Source organism: Podarcis vaucheri (assembly GCF_965113315.1).
Source record: "Podarcis vaucheri genome assembly, chromosome: 4".
NCBI classification, from domain to species: domain Eukaryota; kingdom Metazoa; phylum Chordata; class Lepidosauria; order Squamata; family Lacertidae; genus Podarcis; species Podarcis vaucheri.
In genome coordinates this window covers 3543442-3565295 of record NC_138762.1, presented here as the reverse complement: position 1 = coordinate 3565295, position 21854 = coordinate 3543442, and the positions used below count along the sequence as shown (strand labels likewise).

General features: G+C 47.5%; 4 protein-coding genes across 7 annotated transcripts in view; 2 read left to right on the top strand and 2 right to left on the bottom strand.

Moving 5' to 3' along the window:
* Positions 1-13656, bottom strand: part of LOC309531553 (zinc finger protein 500-like) — a gene marked incomplete at its 3' end in the record, with an annotated part of 62668 nt that extends 49012 nt beyond the window's left edge. Inside the window, exon 1 of the mRNA XM_082221145.1 lies at positions 13451-13656. The remainder of the gene's footprint in view (positions 1-13450) is intronic.
* The window catches only part of LOC309530300 (uncharacterized protein), a 670922-nt gene that overhangs the window by 415050 nt on the left and 234018 nt on the right, over positions 1-21854 (top strand). The window lies entirely within an intron of this gene.
* Positions 1-21854, bottom strand: part of LOC309530369 (uncharacterized protein) — a 122549-nt gene that overhangs the window by 8601 nt on the left and 92094 nt on the right. The window contains exons 3-5 of the mRNA XM_082219287.1: positions 10441-10534; positions 9407-9489; positions 4791-4917 (exon numbers count right to left, since the gene is read on the bottom strand). Coding sequence (XP_082075413.1) covers positions 4791-4917; positions 9407-9489; positions 10441-10534 — 304 coding nt within the window. The remainder of the gene's footprint in view (positions 1-4790; positions 4918-9406; positions 9490-10440; positions 10535-21854) is intronic.
* LOC309530528 (olfactory receptor 52E4-like) lies at positions 16480-17539 on the top strand (the record flags this gene model as incomplete). Its single annotated transcript, XM_082219553.1, has 1 exon — positions 16480-17539. Exon 1 carries the CDS (start codon positions 16598-16600, stop codon positions 17537-17539), a length of 942 nt encoding a protein of 313 aa, XP_082075679.1. The 5' UTR covers positions 16480-16597.

Here is a 21854-nt window from a genome sequence, read left to right as displayed (position 1 = left end):
CAGGTGATCTTTTCCCAGATGCTGAAGCACATTGTCAGGGAACTGCCCTCGGTTCAGGAGGGAGAGAGGATAAGCCGAATGGATTACAGAGAGCCTCCAGGGATCGTGGGAAGCAGCTCCTCTTCAAGGGAGGAGAATAAAGATGCCTCCAGTGGAGTGGCGCTGCAGGAGTCGGAAGAGGCAAGACAGTGCCAGGACAACTTGCGAAGATGATGCCTTCCTGGAACAGATGGCCAAGCATGCAAAAGGAAGGGAGATAGTAGTAACGGGGGAATTCAATTACCCGGATATTTGTTGGACATCAAACTCAGCCAAGAGCATAAGGTCAAACAGATTCCTCACTGGCCTTGCAGACAACTTCATTGTCCAGAAAGTGGGAGAAGCAACAAGAGGAACAGCCATTTTAGATCTGGTCCTAACCAATGTTGATGACCTGGTTAGTGGGGTAGAAGTGGAAGGATCATTAGGCGCGAGTGATCATGCTCTTCTGAAGTTTACTATACAGCAGAAAGGAGCAGCCAAGCATACTAGGACTCAATTTCTTGACTTTAAGAAAGCCGACTTCATAAAACTTAGGGAAGTGCTGGGTGAGATCCCATGGACAACAATACTAAAAGGAAAGGGAGTTCATGATGGCTGGGAGTTTGTTAAGAGGGAGATAGTAAAAGCACAACGTCAGGCAATACCAATGAGACGGAAACATGGAAGGTGCCTAAAGAAGCCAGGGTGGCTATCTAAAGAACTTTTAACTGAGTTAAGATTAAAAAAGGATGTGTACAAAAAATGGAAAAGGGGGGAAACCACCAAAGAGGAATTCAAACAAATAGCCAGCACGTGTAGACACAAAGTCAGAAAAGCTAAAGCACAGAATGAACTCAGGCTTGCTAGAGAGGTTAAAAGCAACAAAAAAGGCTTTTATGGGTATGTTAGTAGCAAAAGGAAGAACAAAGAAACAGTGGGGTCACTCAGAGGAGAAGATGGTGAAATGCAAACAGGGGACACAGAAAGGGCTGAACTCCTCAATGCCTTCTTTGCCTCAGTCTTCTCCGATAAAGAAAACAATGCCCGACCTGAAGAATTTGGAGCAAATGATTCAGCAAAGGAAACACAGCCCAGAATAACTAAGGAGATAGTACAAGAATATTTGGCTAGTTTAGATGTATTCAAGTCTCCAGGGCCAGATGAACTGCATCCAAGAATATTAAAAGAACTGGCAGATGTGATCTCAGAACCACTGGCAGTCATCTTTGAGAATTCCTGGAGAACAGGCGAAGTCCCGGCAGACTGGAGGAGGGCAAATGTTGTCCCTATTTTCAAAAAGGGGAAAAGAGAGGACCCAAATAATTACTGCCCAGTCAGTCTGACATCAATACCAGGGAAGATTCTGGAGCAGATCATTAAGCAAACAGTCTGTGAGCACCTAGAAAGGAATGCTGTGATCACCAATAGTCAGCATGGATTTCTGAAAAATAGGTCATGTCAGACTAACCTGATCTCGTTTTTTGACAGAATTACAAGCCTGGTAGATGAAGGGAACGCAGTGGATGTAGCCTATCTTGATTTCAGCAAGGCATTTGACAAGGTGCCCCATGATATTCTTGTAAAGAAGCTGGTAAAATGCGGTCTTGACTATGCTACCACTCAGTGGATTTGTAACTGGCTGACTGACCGAACCCAAAGGGTGCTCATCAATGGTTCCTCTTCATCCTGGAGAAGAGTGACTAGTGGGGTGCCACAGGGTTCTGTCTTGGGCCCGGTCTTATTCAACATCTTTATCAACGACTTGGATGATGGACTCAAGGGCATCCTGATCAAATTTGCAGATGACACCAAATTGGGAGGGGTGGCTAACACCCCAGAGGACAGGATCACACTTCAAAACGACCTTGACAGATTAGAGAACTGGGCCAAAACAAACAAGATGAATTTTAACAGGGAGAAATGTAAAGTATTGCACTTGGGCAAAAAAAATGAGAGGCACAAATACAAGATGGGGGACACCTGGCTTGAGAGCAGTACATGTGAAAAGGATCTAGGAGTCTTGGTTGACCACAAACTTGACATGAGCCAACAGTGTGACGCGGCAGCTAAAAAAGCCAATGCAATTCTGGGCTGCATCAATAGGAGTATAGCATCTAGATCAAGGGAAGTAATAGTGCCACTGTATTCTGCTCTGGTCAGACCACACCTGGAGTACTTATCTAGTTTTGGGCACCACAATTCAAGAAGGACACTGACAAACTGGAACGTGTCCAGAGGAGGGCAACCAAAATGGTCAAAGGCCTGGAAACGATGCCTTATGATGAACGGTTAAGGGAGCTGGGCATGTTTAGCCTGGAGAAGAGGAGGTTAAGGGGTGATATGATAGCCATGTTCAAATATATAAAAGGATGTCACATAGAGGAGGGAGAAAGGTTGTTTTCTGCTGCTCCAGAGAAGCGGACACGGAGCAATGGATCCAAACTACAAGAAAGAAGATTCCACCTAAACATTAGGAAGAACTTCCTGACAGTAAGAGCTGTTCGACAGTGGAATTTGCTGCCAAGGAGTGTGGTGGAATCTCCTACTTTGGAGGTCTTTAAGCAGAGGCTTGACAACCATATGTCAGGAGTGCTCTGATGGTGTTTCCTGCTTGGCAGGGGGTTGGACTCGATGGCCCTTGTGGTCTCTTCCAACTCTATGATTCTACGATTCTATTCTATGATTCTAACTTGCCTGGGCAAAGCGGGGAGGAGAGGGGTCCTCTGTTACCCACACCCTCCTTGCGCAGAAAGCATCTGCGCAGAGAGGGGAGGCGCAGACTGGGAGTCAAGAAGCTGCTTTGCTGGGGAAAGTTTAGGAACCGCCCACTCACGGATTCTGCCAACGACTGAGTCAGCCACGGGAGAGTGGCGCTCTGAACAGGTAAGGTTTATTTTGGCAGCAAAAGCAAGGCTTCACAGCTAAGCAGGGAGATATTTGCCTGCTTGCTCTCGAGCAACCCCTTGGAAACATTACACACACACACATATATATATATTCTATTTTATACTTCAACAGGATTCCGCTCCATGTCATGTTGCTGCTGTGTGCAAAAGGTGATTTCAAGATAAAGATATTTCACTGCCGGAATGGCCTGGGAATAGCCCAAACTTTAAGCCAATCAGAAATCTATGGAGCCGACTAAAGAAACTTGTTAGTCAGAAGCAACCCAGCAATAAAGTCCAATTAACAGAGGCAATAATTTAATCTTGGTTTCACTTTATTACAGCTGCAGTACTAAAAACTTGGTTCATATCATGGGAAGGCATTGTAAGGCCGTAATTAAAGCTAAAGGTTGCCAATGGTTATGACTGCTGTTCTAATAAATACTCCTTCATAAAAGTTCTTTCATTACATTCTTCATTAGATTATCCTTCATTGATATATAATTTTATGGTATTACTCCACACAAAAGTGGTGTTATGAGCCATCAAACCTCAGAAATACACTTTTCACAAAAGGTTTCCACAATTTTGGCCACTAGGAGAAGTTCACTTTAAAGTTAATGTTCTACTTATATGGGATCAGACTATTATTTATGTTTCATGTTTATATATGTGTTGGAAGCCGCCCAGAGTGGCTTGGGCAACCCAGCCAAATGGGCAGGGTATAAATAAAAAATATTATTACTAGAGGGTTACATTGATTTAAGAGCAGTCCTGTTCTGGAAAAGATTAAGTTTGTAAACCATCATCATCATCATCATCATCACTGCTACTACTACCTGAGATTCAATAAGTCTAGCTCTTCTCTGGGATGAATTTTGTTTGGCCCAACCATGGCATCCCCTCCATCTCCATTGTCAGTCATTTCTTTCATAGAATCATAGAGTTGGAAGAGACCACAAGGGCCATCGAGTCCAACCCCCTGCCAAGCAGGAAACACCATCAGAGCACTCCTGACATATGGTTGTCAAGCCTCTGCTTAAAGACCTCCAAAGAAGGAGACTCCACCACACTCCTTGGCAGCAAATTCCACTGTCGAACAGCTCTTACTGTCAGGAAGTTCTTCCTAATGTTTTTGATCAACCCAAGACTGACAGGAACAAATACAAAACCAGAAAACCTGAAGCTACGTATGTGGTGTCCGGTACGTTTCCACAGCTCTCTGGGATGAATTTTGTTTGGCCCAACCATAGCATCCCTTCCATCTCCATTGTCAGTCATTTCTTTGGTCAACACAAGACTGACAGGAGCAAAAACAAAAACAGAAAACCTGAAGCTCCACATTTCCTGGACTTGTAGCAGAGCGGCACAGTGAGTGCTGCTTGTGTGTGTGAGCTTGCAGAACTCAGAGTCCAATACACTGCTGTTCCTCTAAATTAGAAAGCTTTATTGCATGTACAGCAAGATAAACCATCGGAAGATGCAGACGTTGCGTCTTCCATGTCTCAGCAGAAAACGAAAGTCAGAAAGAACGAAGAAACAGCTTTCCTGGATGTTGAGAAAGCTCCTCCCCAGATGCAGGACACTCTGAGCTGTTAACCCTGTAAGCTCTAAAGCTCACAACTTATCTTTCCTAACAATTCTGAAGCTGACATTGAAGATGGCCTGGGCAGTTCAGACCAGCCTGATCGTGGTAGAAAAAGGAATAATTTGAGGAAGATTGTTCAAAGAAAAAACTGTAAGTTACTGTTTATTGTGGGGGTGTTAGGTTCCCAGGTGTTATACGGGGGCGCTGATGAGCTCTGTGAAAATATATGAGGTTGGTTCCATAGAGGTATGTTTTGAATTTCCAGGCTGATATGATGATCCCACAGGGAGCCTTACCAAGAGAGGCCACGATCCCACGAGTCTCCTCCATGACGTCCTTATGCAGAGCTCTCTGGTCAGGATCCAGGAACGCCCACTCCTCGTCCGTGAAACGAATGGTGACATCTTCCAAGCAGACTGGACCCTAAAAGAAAAAGGGAAATGTCCTCCTCTGAGACAGCAGAAATATGATCTGCTACACAATGCTCTGTTGTTTCCTTCCTGTAAATAATAATAATAATAATAATAATAATAATAATAATAATAATAATAATAATAATAATTTATTATTTATACCCCGCCCATCTGGCTGGGTTGCGGTGTTGCTTCAATAGGATTGCTAGCTGCACATTTTATTTATGGATGCTTATTTTATTCTGCCTTTTAATTATGGGTATCCGTCTTTGTGCAAATACGTGGTACTCCACCTTGTGGTTTTCAAGTCACTCTGCCTACGCAAGCATTCCACTTTCCCCAATGGAAGGATCCACTTTCTCCTTGTGAGTTGTTCTGGGAAGGTTCCCTCCCAATGCCCTAGGGCCAAATTCAAGGGGTTCATGGGGGCATGGAGAGGGGGAGGGGAGGAATGGGGGCAGGCTCCATTTTCCAGCGGATGGCGCTGGTTAGGTGAATCCAGGCCACTATTTGTTCTCATTTGTCCACTGCTTAGAAACCAATTTTTGCATTCAGTGATCAGTCTAGAAATAAGATAAGCCTATTTTGGATGGCCCCCTTCATGGATCACTGCCTTGCAATGGCGAAGGGGCTTGAATAACTCAGAAAAGCTATGAGCTATGCGGTGCAGGGCCACCCAAGATGGACAGGTCATAGTGGAGAGTTTTGACCAAACGTGATCCACCTGGAGCAGGAACCGGTAAGCCACTCCAGTATCCCTGCCAAGAAAACTCCATGGAGAAAGACAACAGGCATATAAAAGTTATGACGCTGGAAGATGAGCCCCTCAGGTCGGAAGGCGTCCAACATGCTGCTGAGGAAGAGCGGAGGACAAGTACAAGTAGATTCAGAGCTGATGAAGCGGCTGCGCCAAAGCTGAAAGGACGCTCAGTTGCGGATATGCCTGGAAGCGAAAGGAAAGTCCAATGCTGTAAAGAAAAATATTGCATAGGAACCTGGAATGTAAGAACCATGAACCTTGGTAAGTTGCGATGTGATCAAAAATGAGATGTCAAGAATAAATATTGACATCCTGGGCATCAGTGAACTAAAATGGACGGGAATGGGCGAATTCAGTTCGGATGACCATCACATCTACTACTGTGGGCAAGAATCCTGTAAAAGAAATGGAGTGGCCCTCATAGTCAACAAAAGAGTGGCAAAAGCTGTACTAGGATGCAGTCTCAAAAATGATAGAATGATCTCGATACGAATACAAGGCAGACCTTTTAACATCACAGTAATCCAAGTTTATGCACCAACTACTGGTGCTGAAGAAACTGAAATTGACCAGTTCTATGAAGACTTACAACATCTTATAGAAGTGATACCAAAGAAGGATGTTCTTCTCATTATAGGGGATTGGAATGCTAAAGTAGGGAGTCAAGAGATAAAAGGAACAACTGGCAAGTTTGGCCTTGGAGTTCAAAACGAAGCAGGGCAAAGGCTAATAGAGTTCTGCCAAGAGAACAAGCTGGTCATCACAAACACTCTTTTCCAACAACACAACAGACGACTCTACACATGGACATCACCAGATGGGCAGCATCAAAATCAGATTGATTATATTCTCTGCAGCCAAAGATGGAGAAGCTCTATACAGTCAGCAAAAACAAGACCTGGAGCTGACTGTGGCTCAGATCATCAGCTTCTTATAGCAAAATTCAAGCTTAAACTGAAGGAAGTAGGAAAAACCACTGGGCCGGTAAGATACAATCTAAATCAAATCCCAAATCCCTTATGAATACATAGTGGAATTGAGGAACAGGTTTAAGGATTTAGATTTGGTGGATAGAGTACCTGAAGAACTATGGATGGAGGCTCATAACATTATACAAGAGGCAGCAACTAAAACCATCCCAATGAAAAGGAAATGCAAGAAAGCAAAGTGGCTGTCCAACGAGGCCTTACAAATAGCGGGGGAGAGAAGGCAAGCAAAATGCGAGGGAGATAGTGAAAGATACAGGAAACTGAATGCAGATTTCCAAAGAATAGCAAGGAGAAACAAGAAGGCCTTCTTAAACGAGCAATGCAAAGAAATAGAGGAAAACAATAGAATGGGAAAAACCAGAGATCTGTTCAAGAAAATTGGAGATATGAAAGGAACATTTCGTACAAAGATTACCATAATAAAAGACAAAAGTGGAAAGGACCTATCAGAAGCAGAAGACATCAAGAAGAGGTGGCAAGAATACACAGAGGAACTATACCAGAAAGAAATGGATGTCTCGTATACCCCAGGTAGTGTGGTTGCTGATCTTGAGCCAGACATCCTGGAGAGTGAAGTCAAATGGGCCTTAGAAAGCACTGCTAATAACAAGGCCAGTGGAAGTGATGATATTCCAGCTGAACTATTTAAATTTTTAAATGATGTTGCTGTTAAGGTGCTACGCTCCATATGCCAGCAAATTTGGAAAACTCAGCAGTGGCCAGAGGATTGGAGAAGATCAGTCTACATCCCAATCCCAAAGAAGGGCAGTGCCAAAGAATGCTCCAACTACCGCACAATTGCACTCATTTCACACGCTAGCAAGGTTATGCTTAAAATTCTACAAGGCAGGCTTAATCAGTATGTGGACCGAGAACTCCCAGAAGTGCAAGCTGGATTTAGAAGAGGCAGAGGAACCAGAGACCAAATTGCAAACATGCGCTGGATTATGGAGAAAGCTAGAGAGTTCCAGAAAGACATCTACTTCTGCTTCATTGACTATGCAAAAGCCTTTGACTGTGTCGACCACAGCAAACTATGGCAAGTTCTTAAAGAAATGGGAGTGCCTGATCACCTCATCTACAGTTAGAACTGGATATGGAACAACTGATTGGTTCAAAATTGGGAAAGGAGTACGACAAGGCTGTATATTGTCCCCCTGCTTATTTAACTTATATGCAGAATTCATCATGCGAAAGGCTGGGCTGGATGAATCCCAAGCCGGAATTAAGATCGCCGGAAGAAATATCAACAACCTCAGATATACAGATGACACAACCTTGATGGCAGAAAGTGAGGAGGAATTAAAGAACCTTTTAATGAGGGTGAAAGAGGAGAGCACAAAATATGGTCTGAAGCTCAACATCAGAAAAGCGAATATCATGGCCACTGGTCCCATCACCTCCTGGCAAATAGAAGGGGAAGAAATGGAAGCAATAAGAGCTTTTACTTTCTTGGGCTCCATGATCACTGCAGATGGTGACAGCAGTCACAAAATTAAAAGACGCCTGCTCCTTGGGAGAAAGGTGGTGGCATACCTAGACAGCATCTTAAAAAGCAGAGACATCACCTTAACAACAAAGGTCCGTAGAGTTAAAGCCACGGTCTTCCCAGTAGTGATGTATGGAAGTGAGAGCCGGACCATAAAGAAGGCTGATCGCCAAAGAATTGATGCTTTTGAGTTATGGTGCTGGAGGAGACTCTTGAGAGTCCCATGGACTGCAAGAAGATCAAACGTATCCATTCTTAAGGAAATCAGCCCTGAGTGCTCACCGGAAGGACAGATTGTGAAGTTGAGGCTCCAATACTTTGGCCACCTCATGAGAAGAGAAGACTCCCTGGAAAAGACCCCGTTGTTGGGAAAGATGGAGGGTACAAGGAGAAGGGGACGATAGAGAATGAGATGGTTGGACAGTGTTCTCGAAGCTACAAACATGAGTCTGACCAAACTGTGGGAGGCAGTGGAAGACAGGAGTGCCTGGCGTGCTCTGGTCCATGGGGTCACGAAGAGTCGGACACGACTAAACAACTAAACAACAACAACAATTTTGGATGGCCATCTGTCTTGGATGATCTAGCAACGCAGGGGGTTGGACTTGATGACCCTTGGGGTCCCTTTCAACTCCAGGATTCCATGAAAACTGCAACTACAGATGAATCCTACTGGCAAAATTCAGAAGGCTGGTGTCAGAGTTCTATGGGTAGGAAATCCCACAGTACACAGCTGGAGTTCACACTTTCTTAGCAAGAACACGATATTCACAGACTTGGCTGAGTTTCGGGCCTCATGAGAACAGCAGCTCATTCCCAGAGGGTCTGTAAATTTTGATAATCTAGCAGAGATTCCTGCAACGCAGGGGGTTTCCTGGCTCTGAGAGACAAGCAGGGAGGGTGGCTTCTGGCAGAAGGAGAGGGAGCCACCGATGGTTCCTCCTTCTCCTGACTCACCTCTGCCTCTCGACTTCCCTCTCCCACTCGCCTCCTTCCTCTTCTGCCTCTGATTCTGCACTGCATTCTGCCACAGTGTCTCCCAGCTCACTAAGCCCTGTTCCCCCTTTAGCTTCTGACACCTCCTCTTCCCAGGCTTCTCCCTCTGATCACTCATCCTTCTTCCACCTCAACTTATTGGGCTCTGAGCCATCTTCCCTTCCTGTTTCCCGGCTGCTTCCTCCCACCATTCCTCTGTGCCCAACCAGTCCATGATATTGCTCCATTCCTCGGCCTCTGTCCCCACAAGGCAGCTTCCCCTGACCTGATCTGGTTCCACAGCCGCTGCTTCCCTTCTGCCCCCATGAAAAGGCGGATCAGGAGGTTTTGCTGGCATCATTCTGTCACCTGCAAGAGAAAAAATGTAAACAGGACGCCAGGAGTGCCTGCTTCTCTCACAGGGGAAACAGGGCATCTCTAACTACAGATGGGCCTTTCAGAAAGCCTTACTTGCTGAGAGCATTTGGATGTTTGTGCCCATTTCATATGTTAGATGTGCAAAAACCCATCTCCCCTCCTTTGGACCCTTGCTCCCAACTGTCTCCCCGCAAAACAAGATGAAAAGAATATCAGTGTTTGTAAAAAAAAAAAAGGTTCTGTTGGCATAAAAGAGTCCCCGAGAAGAGTATCCTTGCAGAGTACTGGTGTAGCTGCTCTGTGAGTCGCCTACTGTGGTCCTCTAGGAGTTCAAACTGTTCCAGTAGCCGATGCTGAGTGCTTTCCTGATCCTCAGATCCTAGCAGCCCCAACGTCACTGCAGACAGTTACAGCTTGCCACCAACTGCTCCAACGCACAGCCACTGGCTCCATACACCACCAGGACTCACCAGCTCCCTGCTCAGATGCTGTCAGTCGTTTTGCACTCTGCACAAGCTCAGAAACACTGGGCCCATAACCTGTCAGTGTTTGTAAAAATAAATAAATGTTCTGATCTCCCTTTGTTGCCTCAGCCTGGTCCGCGGACCCTTGTTGGCATAAAAGAGTCCACAAGAAGAGTATCCTTGCAGAGTACTTTCTGCTTTTATTCTTAAAAGCCTTTCTGCAAAAGTGACTGACCAACTGTACACAAAAGCGACTGACCAACTGTACACCCATCAACACTACCAGCTTTCACCAACCAACCAACCCAAACCAAACTAACATTTCTCACTTTATATATACAACCCGGTGCAGGCCGCTGACTCATGCTGACCCAGCTTTTTAAGCATTAAAGAAACAGCTGCCAATTTTTAGCCGTGACAAAGAACCCTCAGATGAGTTGGAAAACCAACAGAATGAGACCAAATGGAGTAAAACCACCTTCCTCCTTACCCAGTGGCCTCTCTCTGGTGTCCAACGGAGGCCTCTCTGCCTCACAGGAATCCAGGTCCATTTCTGCAAAGAGATCCTTTCCCTGAGAAAGAAACAAGGATTCAAAACAGAGAATGGGGAGAAATATTAGTAAAAGAATGACAAAGACAAAAACATTCAGGGTGTTACATCTCATTCCATGGATGCCTTGCCAGAAAACGGATGGGCCAACAGTAGAGCATTATGGGATGTTCTCCATCCTGTTTGGAGCCCCTTTTGAGTATCCAGAGGAAAGTCTCTCTCACCTGCTTTCTCTCCTCTGCCTGACTCAGGAGGAAACCTTCGGCCAGGGCCACCGCCTGGGAACTGGTCTCCACTCCGCATTCCCTCACCCAGCTCTCCATCTCTGGTGGAAGGACAGCCAGGAACTGCTCCAAGATCACCAGGTCCAGCATCTCAGCTTTCGTGTGCCTTTCTGGCTTCAGCCACTGACGGCCAAGGTGGTAGAGTCGGCTGCAAACCTCTCGGGGTCCTTTGTCCTCCTGGAAGCAGAACTGCCTCAACTGCTGGCTCTGCCCCTCTGAGCGGAGGGTGTCCTCCTCACCCAGGATCTTCTGCACTGGGTTTTCCCAGAATCCCCCACTGCTCCCAGTTTGGATGTCATGGCCTCTTCCTGCTCCAGGGCCAGCTGAGTCTCGCTCATCCATCTGTGCTCTGAGGGAGCCTCAGAGAGATCGGAAGGAACCTTCTGGTCTTCTGCCAAGTTCTGTCTGTCTGAATGAAAACCTCTAGGAAATCCTACAAAGCAAATACATTGTTCTGTTACAGAATTTGTAGGTCAGTAGAAAAAAAAGATTCCCTGAGCAAGCATGGATGAGTCTTGCTGGGAACTAGGGCTGGACTGCACCGCATTCCAGTCCATGAGCTATCTTTTTTGGGGGAAAGAAGAGTAGGAGGAGAAGAAATATGTCTCTAGCCTTCTAGCAATGCAAAATGTGGAGGCAACTGAACGGATTCATGTGAGGTGAATCAGTCTGGTTTCTGCTGCCTTCCAGTCAATGCATGAAGTCAGAACTGACTGACAAGGGAGTCACTTGTATATTGTGAATAATGGATGCTTGGCTCTAGTGGGGGTCCTCACCTGGGGGTCCTCAGGAGTTGTTCTCCCCCCACCCCCACTCCCCTGCTTCTGTCTCCTTTTCTTGCACTTGGACTCTCTGCCGCTCTCCAGACAGACTCCTGGGGTGGGGTCCCTTTTTCTTTGCTCTGAGGGCCAGGTAGGTATCTGGCCAACCCCTGAGGCCCAAGTGGATGAGGCCAAAGACACCTCCCTTGAAATTTAGGTGGGTAATTTAGTATTAGTAATAATAATAATAATAATAATTTATTATTTGTACCCCGCCCATCTGGCTGGGTTTCCCCAGCCACTCTGGGCGGCTTCCAACAAAGATGAAAGATACACTAAAATGTCACATATTAAAAACTTCCCTGAACAGGGCTGCCTTCAGATGTCTTCTGAATGTCAGGTAGTTGTTTATCGCTTTGACATCTGATGGGAGGGTGTTCCACAGGGCGGGCGCCACTACCGAGAAGGCCCTCTGCCTGGTTCCCTGTAACTTGGCCTCTTGCAGTGAGGGAACCGCCAGAAGGCCCTCGGAGCTGGACCTCAGTGTCCGGGCAGAACGATGGGGGAGGAGACGCTCCTTCAGATATACTGGCCAGAGGCCATTTAGGGCTTTAAAGGTCAGCACCAACACTTTGAATTGTGCTCGGAAACGTACTGGGAGCCAATGCAGGTCTTTCAAGACCAGTGTTATATGGTCTCGGTGGCTGCTCCCAGTCACCAGTCTAGCTGCCGCATTCTGGATTAGTTGTAGTTTCCGAGTCACCTTCAAAGGTAGCCCCACGTAGAGTGCATTGCAGTAATCCAAGCGGGAGATAACCAGAGCATGCACAACTCTGGTGAGACAGTCCGCGGGCAGGAAGGGTTTCATCCTGCGTACCAGATGGAGCTGGTAGACAGCTGCCCTGGATACAGAGTTAACCTGCGCCTCCATGGACAGCTGTGAGTCCAAAATGACTCCCAGGCTGCGCACCTGGTCCTTCAGGGGCACCGTTACCAAAATCAGGACCAGGGAATCCTCCACACCTGCCCGCCTCCTGTCCCCCAAAAACAGTACTTCTGTCTTGTCAGGATTCAACCTCAATCTGTTAGCCGCCATCCATCCTCCAACCGCTTCCAGACACTCACAAAGGACCTTCACCGCCTTCACTGGTTCTGATTTAAAAGAGAGGTAGATAGCTTCACACACACAGCCATTGATCCCAAGGTCCCTGGAGGCTCAGTGAGTAGCAGCGCCCATTTCCGGCTGCTTTGCCAGCAACAATCCCTTTGGGAGAGAGAGGATGTGGTCCTGGGATGCCCTGCTCTGGGTGCGAGGGGATTGCTGCAGTGGCCTCCATGGGGAGCTGCCCTGGGAGACACTGGGAAACTGGTCCCCAATGCAGCAGCCAGACTTTGGGCTGGGATCCCTCTCTTTACTCCTGGCCTTCCTCTCCCACCTTTTTTTTTTGGGGGGGGGGCTAGTCCACCTTCTTCTCCAGCTTTGGAAAACCATTTGCAGATGTTTCCTCTGTTGTGCAATGAGGCTGAGCGACGTCACACTGAGTTAAAGTCCCAGGGACTCCTTTGTTTAAAGAAGGGAGATCTTTTCTGAAAGGGGGGGGGCGGAGGGTCAAATGAGTTTGGGACCCTCTGATCTGCAGGAGGGAGAGCGTGGCAGACCTGGCCCCTCCCTGGCAGGACCCTCTCCCCCTCCCTGACTTGGGGTCCCCCCCTTGCAGGAGCAGATCAGCCCCCCCCAGGCCCCCTCCCCTGCTGCAGCCCTGGGACCCCCACCAGATCCCAGAGAGAGAGAGAGGAGACTCACCAGATCCCAGAGAGAGAGGAGACTCACCAGATCCCAGAGAGAGAGAGAGAGAGGAGACTCACCAGATCCCAGAGAGAGAGGAGACTCACCAGATCCCAGAGAGAGAGGAGACTCACCAGATCCCAGGAGGGGAGAGCGAGGCAGCCCTTGCAGCAGAGACACAAAGCAACACCCCCCCCCTTCCTAGCAGGAAAGGACTGGGGAGGGAGGGGCCTTGGCTCTGGAGGACTTGCCCCCCCTTGCTTCCTGGCCTCTCTAGGAAGGCAGCTCAGTTCCCTTTAACCCTTGCCAAGCCGAGTCCCTCCAGCTCAGCCTTCTCTCGCTTGGCAGAACCTCAGATTCTTATTATTTGTTATTTGGCTACGCCCATGCCCAGATATCCTTTTGGGGGTGAGTCTCTTGGCTGGACTCTGAGCATCTCCCTCCCTTGGCCAGAAACCAGAGGAAGAGCTTGCAGGGAAAAGGGCTTTGCAGGAGGCAAGGAAGCTCCTCCTGGGAATTCAGGAGTGGAGAGAGAGGAGGGGATCCCAGGGTCATCTAGTCCAACCCCCAGCAAGGCAGGAATGCTCAGCTAAAGCATCCAGGGCAGATGGCCGTCCGATCTCTGCTCAGAAACCTCCAAGGAAGGAGAGTCCACCACCTCCCAAGGGAGACCTTTCCCTGCCCAACTGCTCTTAGGTGTCCCTCAAGGCAGCGGGTCCTGAGTTCTAGCCCTGCTGAAACCATTGCACTGGCTGCCAAGGAGGAACCAAGCAAAGTTCAACATAAATAAATCCTATTCTCATCATAAATGAGTAATACTTTCCTATGCATGCTTTTTATACTAATATACAAAAGTATGCCATTCCCTTGTCCAGAAATGGTTAATTGCTAATTCAATGGACTGAAAATGGATGGTTATTGTTATTATTATATTTAGGGAAGCTTTTAATGTTTGATGGACTATTGTATTTTAATATTTTGTTGGAAGCCGCCAAGAGTGGCTGGGGAAACCCAGCCCGATTGGTGGGGTATAAATAAATTATTATTAATTAATTAATTAATTAATTAAATTGATCAGGTGACTGTTCTCCTTTCGAAAGAGGCAGGTGGAATCTCCACGGTTGCTAATAGCATAACATTGAAAGGCTAGTGAAATATGGGGAGCCCTAGAGCATCTGCTTGGCATGCAGAATGTCCCACGGTCAACCCCTGACATCTCCTGCAAGGGCTGGACGAAATCCCTGCCTGAAACTCTGGGGAGATGCCGCCAGTCAGTGTAGGCCAGGAGTCCTCATGCAGCTCGCCAGGTTCGTGAATTTGGCCTGCACGGCCATTTCAGAACCCACCAAGTGTCCGAGGCTGAAAGCATCTCACCGCCCGCTCAGTCAGTCCCTGCTACTGGCGTGGTGGCAGCTCTACCAATGAAAGGCCGGGGGTTTCGCCCGGGGACGGGGAAGTGAGGCGTTCCCAAAGTAAAGGAAGCATTGAACTCTGATTAATAAGAATACACACAGAGGCGTGAACCAGCAAGACTCTGGGAAGGGTGCGTATAATAATCTCTGTCTGTGTCTCTGTGTACTCTCTGTCTGGCCAGGAGGACAGTGATCATTATTACCTTTATGTGGACCTGTTTCCTGGCCCTAAGATTAACATCCTAAGATTAACATATCAGAAAAGCTACAGCAAAGAAACTGCCCACTGTCTCTGATGACCCAGGACGCCTGCCTGTCTAAGTGGGTACGTGACTTGTGAAGAAAGAGAAATGGAACAGGGATGCAGAGGAGTGGATTGATCAAGAATCATATCAAAATAGTTTAAACCCAGTCAACGCAATGCTTTCATTGCTGACACAGAAGGCTTACTCTATATTTGTTATCAATCCTCATAGCAATCCCACCTGATCACTACAGGAAGTGTTGTCTTTTGGCTTGAAGAGCAAAGCTGAGGATGGCGGAGGAAGGCAGACTTGGGTCAATTCTCTTTCGTTACATAGACGTTTACTTCAAGGGTGGGAGAAGGAAGCATAGTCCTATCTCTGCGAGTGGAGCAGCAGTCTTTCCACTCATGTGATTTACATGCTCTGAAAGTTGGGATCCATTTTGTTATTTTAATTTTAAAAGGATGGAGTGGAACTGGATATTGACCATCTTGTTAGTCTGGGGAGCCACATTCTGGTTGAAGGAGGCCAGGACTGGCCCCCCAAGGCTTGGGCTGTCCCTCCTCCCCTGCCGTAGGACTTGGAATCCAGGAGAAAACTCTTGGAATAGCCTTGCCAGGTGCTCAGGGAGGACTCACCTGTACCCATGTCCTTCTCTTTGCAGATGTGCTGCGGTTGCACATCCCTCTCCCAGGGGTGAGTATTGGAGAGAACCAGAGCAGGGACTCAGACCTGCCCTCCTTGCCCCCCCCCCCACTCTGCACTCTGGGATGTGGAGAAGCCCTCCCTTCGTGAGGAACTGACAGCCTGACTTTTGCCTTTCTGCCAGCTCACCTTCAGATTAACACAGCAAGGTTGGACTAGAAGCACCGTGGACTAGAAGCACCTTGTGGTCCCTTCCAACTTGTCCATTCTATGATTCTATTACTCCCCTCCTTTCCACTCACCTTGAGAGGACCTTTTGTTCTGCCAGCTCACCTACAGATCAACACAGCAAGGTGTGCTCTGCTGAGCCACAGGGTCAAAGGTCTACTGGCAGCTGCATCATGGATGGAGGAGCATCTCTCAGATCTGAATCCACTTGGCTGACCAGAAAGCAGCATTTCCGCCAAGCCTTGCGGGACCTTGCTCCCCCTGGCGACTCATTGACTGAGCTTGCTGAGAGCTGGAATGTCCAGCTCTGGCCAATCAGGGCGTGTGGTGGTGGAGGAATCAGGCTCCCCGCAGAGAAAGGCTGGTTTTGATGAAGGAGACATTAGTGGGAAATGCGGCGGGGGGGGGGGGACACACACGACAGAAGAATACAGAACCATGTACAGGATGAGGAAAGTGGAGAGCCGCCACCCCCACCAGTTTTGTCAGACTAAATTGGCCCAATGAATTGATGGGTGGGAGAGGAGGAGCAGACAAGAAAGGTCCTCATACAGCAGCATCCAGACTGCTTTTTCATTTTCCTTGTTCGGACACAGGGACCTACACTCTGGCCAAATCCAGCTAGCAGGCTCATCCCCTCCACACAAACACACAATTGTTTTCTTAACATGAAACAGGATTGCTAGGCAAGGGTCTATGTGTCCTTGAGGAGCCATGGAGGAAAATGCTGGCCTGTTTTCTTCTTCTTGGCAGGGTCACAGTGACCTGTTCTCTGGCTGGGTCCAGGAGGAGAATGCCACTTTCTAATGCCACCCACTTTTATTCCCCCACCTTCATCCTGCTGGGGGTCCCGGGGCTGGAAGCGCTTCACTCCTGGATCTCCATCCCCTTCTGCCTTGGCTACCTGGTTGCTCTCGTGGGCAACTGCACCATCCTCTTCATCATCAAAACAGAAGCCAGCCTCCACCAGCCCATGTTCTACTTCCTCTCCATCCTTCCGGCCATCGACCTGGGCCTCTCCACCTCCACTCTGCCCAAGATGCTGGCCATCTTCTGGTTTGGCCTTGGGGAGATCAGCCATGGGGCCTGCCTGGCTCAGATGTTCTTCATCCACAGCTTCACGGGGATGGAGTCTGTCGTGCTGCTAGCCATGGCCTTTGACAGGTACATGGCCATCTGTGACCCTCTGAGATACACCACTATCTTGACCAAGGCAAGGGTAGCCTGGATGTGTGCTGCCGTTGTGCTGAGGACATTCTTATTTGTGCTGCCCATTGCCCTCTTGACTCTCCGCCTGCCCTTTTGCAGCGATCACGTCATCCTTGCCCACACCTACTGTGAGCTTATGGGCATCGCCAAGCTGGCCTGTGCTGACATCCGGATCAACATGATTTATGGCTTGTTCACTATTACCATCCTCATGCTTGATGTGGTCTTCATTCTTTTGTCCTATGTGCTGATCTTGCAGTCTGTTTTCTGGCTCCCCTCCAAAGAGGCCCGGCTCAAATCCTTGGGCACTTGTGACTCTCATGTTGCAGTCATTTTTGTCTTCTACACTCCTGCCTTCTCCTTCCTCACCCACTGCTTCGGACGCAACATCCCCCATTATGCACATATCCTCATTGCCAATCTCTACCTCATTTTGCCCCGGTGCTCAACCCCGTAATTTACGGCATCCAGACCCGGGAGCTGCGCAGGAGGATCCTGCAGTTCTTGTTCTCCAAAAGGGCGCCTTTGTCCAACGTCTCCTGATTTTCCTGCCTTGCAGGGGGTTGGACTAGATGACCCCCAGGGTCCCTCCCCACTCTACGATTCTATTTTGCATTCCTACAATCTGTTGAGTGGGAATTCAGATATATAACATGCTGCCAATCAGTGTAGGCCATCCTGAGGTAGATCGATCAACGGTCTGATTCAGAACTGCAGTTTGATTAAGAACTCTGCAGTTCTTTGATCCTGGCAAGCTGGACTCTCGCCCAATTCACTGTAGTGCAATTTGGGGCAGCGGATCAGGAGGGGCAAGAACTTTTCAACAATGTGCTCCAGAATTGTCGTTGTTGCTGTTGTTGTCCTGCCTTTCTCTCTGACAGGGGCTCAGGGCACAGAAATGGCTCCTCTTTCTTGAACGGCCCCACAGACCTCACGAGACACCCGAGAAGATCCCTTTGCTGCTTTTTTCATAAATCAGCAACAGAGGTTGCATTTCCTTATTTACAGGAGGGCTGTTGCTAAAGCACATGACATGCCCTTCACGCTTAGTTATGTATTAGGTGTTACGATATGGATGCAATGCGGCAGCGAGCTGCAGCTAGCTGGAAAGCAAAACATGATGGGAATGTTGGGACTGTACCGTGGGAACAGAGGGACAGTCTATTCACAGTGCTGAGCACCGGATTTAGCTCAGAGTGTAATTTGACCTGTACAGGAAGTACAGGAGGAGGAGTTTCTCTCTCTGCTGATGGAGTCTGAAGAGAGCAGACGTGTTTCTCTGTAATGCTGCAAAGACAGAAATAAAGGCATATAAATACATTTCTGTCTATCTCTTTCCCCTGCCTGGGGGGGGGGGAAGAGTGGTGTGTTCTTCTCACGTTTGAGGAGGATCACCAATCGTGACCTAGCCTGGATCCTGCCGGGGAATGCAGACAGGGAGGTCAACCGGGATTCAAGCTGGGTGCCTGGAGAGTGGCCAGTTTCTCCTTATAAGGCTTGATTTCCTAACAAATGGTAGCAATGAGCCGATGGTTTTGATCCATGAAAACTGCAGGAGAGGTTGATGGATCGTACTTAATCCTCCGCACCAAGGGAAGGAAGATACAGTAAACGTGCAGCTGGAAGCTACACAGACGGTTGGGCACCAAGAGAAGGTGTTTGCTGAGCAACGGAGCCCCAAAGGTATGGTGTTTTATGGCTGTGAGAGTGAACGCGAAAAGAAGCATTCTTCGGTTCACTGAGTGCCTGCGTTTGGCTGAAACTAGCACTGGGAAACAGCCGAATACTTCGCATACCTAGATAAGCCTGGTATGCACAGTTGCTAAGCAGCGTTACGTCAGTGTAGTGGAAACTTACTGACAAGGGGCTGGAACAGTGAGAGGCTGAGAAACGAAGTTTGTTTTGTCTATTTCGCTGTTTTTTTAAAAGGACTTTCAAACAGCTTGTGTTTGACTGCCAAGTGGTGAGGCAGAAAACAACCAAGAGAGACTCTTGGATTTTACAGGCTCGAGAGTGAGAGCTGAGGCTTGGATTCAAAATGGATGCCAAGAAGGGGGGAGGCTTACCTTACCCACCTCCACTGACTAATGACAATTATTCATCATGGTCTGTAAAGATGAAAGCCCTGCTTCAGAATCAGAGGATTTTTGGGGTGATTGAGAACCCCATCCCTGCAGCACCAACGCTAGGTTGGAATTCGCAGAATGTGAAAGCCAGGACGGCTATAATTCTGTGTGTCTCGGATGACCAACTCGTGCATATTCAGAGTTTAGATAACGCACGAGAGATTTGGGAGACGCTGCATAGAATACATCAAAGAGATGCTGGTTCTTCAGCGTTGCTGCATTTTGAAAAGCTGACCAATCTGAGGCTTGCGCCTGATGGAGATGTACAAGCGCATTTGACAGAGATGAAGTTCCTACGCCAGCAGATGGCGGAACGCAATTTCCCTCTACGGGAAGAGATATTCTGCTTCATGATTATAAACAGCCTAAATCGGACTTATAAAACGGTTGCAAGTCAGCTTGGTTCCCTACCGGCCGCGCATCTCATGGCAGAGAGAGTGTGCGCCATCGTTCTCAATGAGAGAGACCGCCTTGCTGCAGTAGATGTCAAAGACAGGGGGAGAGAAGCTCGGAGTTCTGACTCCCCCACTGCTGTTGCTAATGAAGAGCAGGCTGTAGCTTTGAACGTTGTCCGATGTTTCAATTGTGGACAGACTGGGCATCTTCAGCAGAACTGTAAGACACCATGTCAACAGAAAGGAGCTAAGGGGAGCCCTGCAAAGCCTGAGGCGTCAGGCAAAAGTCGTACCAAGTCCCAGGTGAAACCTGCAAAAGCTTTGATGTCGAAAGGAACCACACCAAAAGTGGAGAACACGTTTGTCATTGACACTGGAGCGACGCAACACATGAGTTCACACAGAAGTCTGTTTTCGACGTTTAAGAAGCAAAGCTTTACTGTAAAGCAGGCCAACGGTCAGCAGCTGGAAGCGACCGGGTTTGGAACTGTGTATCTTGAGAGTCTGAACTTGACTATTAACAATGTGTATTTGGTTCCTGATTTAAAGTTCAATCTGCTGAGTGTTTCGCAGATTGCAAAGAAAGGACTGACTTTGTCCTATGATAGTGAAAGCTGCAAGATCTTCAAAGATGGAGAGTTGTATCTTTCTGCCAGAGAGAAAGATTCACTGTATTTGTTGACTTTTGATCAAAGTGATTACATGAAATGTAATTCATCTGATTCTAACATGATTTCTCTCGCAGGTGTGACGAAGAACGGAAAGAAGGAGACAAGGGTCGACAGCGCATTTCAGTGGGTGTATGCTGATGTGGTTGGTCCTCTAGCACCATCTAGAGGCAATGCAAGATATTATCTTGTGTGTGTGGATTGTTTCTCTCATTATGTCTGGGTATATGTGTTGGAGAAACCACAAGAAGCCTTAGAAAGGTTTAAAGAGTTTTGTGACAAAGTTAAAAATGTTCATGATGCTAACATTGATTGTCTTTTCACAGATGAAAAGCCAGTTTTTCTTTTACAGGATTTTCAGGAGTTCCTGGATGGGAAAGGGATAAGGCACAGGGCTGCTGTTTCTGCAGAAGCATGGAACAGAAGTGTCTGTGTACAGGTGAACAAAGAATTGCAAAAAGGGATGAAGGCGCAATTGCTGAGTTCACATTTGCCACATGAATATTGGGCGGAGTCGTTAATGTGTTATTGTCACACGTGGTTGAGAAAGGTTTCAAAAGATTTGGGAAGTTCTCCTTTTGAGAAGCTGTTCCATAGAAAACCTTCTGTTGCCCATTTTAAGGTTTTTGGGTCTCATGTGAGGACAGAAGCTCCAGGTGGAGTAAAGAATGCCAGAGGCATTTTTGTGGGATATGAAAAGGGTCTCTACAGAGTAATTTTGTCTGAATCTGGTCAGGTGATTCTCACAAAATTTCTAGAGAGTGCTCCTGAACAGGAGAGAGTAATTGTTCACACATTTCCCACAGAGGACAATTCAGATGATGATGATGATTTCACTGATTACAGTGGTACTCAGAGTGACAGTGATAGCTCACAGAGCTCAGTTGACACAGTCATTGAGAGGAAATCTCACACAATGGTTAGACCTTCACAGATGAATGATGAACCACTGTTTACTATTGGTACTGGTTCTGAAAAGAGTCCTGAGACTGAACCAGTGAGCAGAGAGGATCAGCACCTCATACGCAGGTCTGAGAGAGTTACAAAGGGTGTACCACCCAAGAGATATTCAAAAGAGTTTGCTAACTTAGCTGTTGCATGTGTTACTATTGTTAACAACTCAAGACAGGTTGAAGCTGTATCTAAGTCAGAGACAAAGACACAACAGGGAGTTGCTAAGCGTAACACTACATTCCCTAGCCAAGGTAATGCAGATGCACTCATTCCTTGGAAGTCAGACAACCAGAGAGGTACACTGGGGAAACCAGTGGCGGGTAGTTCCAAGGGTGGAAGAGAAACAACAGGGGAGTGTTATATGTATAACAACTGTTTGTTTTCTTCTCTGGATCACACTTTGCTCGCAACACACATTGAATCATATGGGGGAGTATGTTACGATATGGATGCAATGCCGCAGCGAGCTGCAGCTAGCTGAAAAGCAAAACATGATGGGAATGTTGGGATTGCACCATGGGAACAGAGGGACAGTCTATTCACAGTGCTGAGCACCGGATTTAGCTCAGAGTGTAATTTGACCTGTACAGGAAGTACAGGAGGAGGAGTTTCTCTCTCTGCTGATGGAG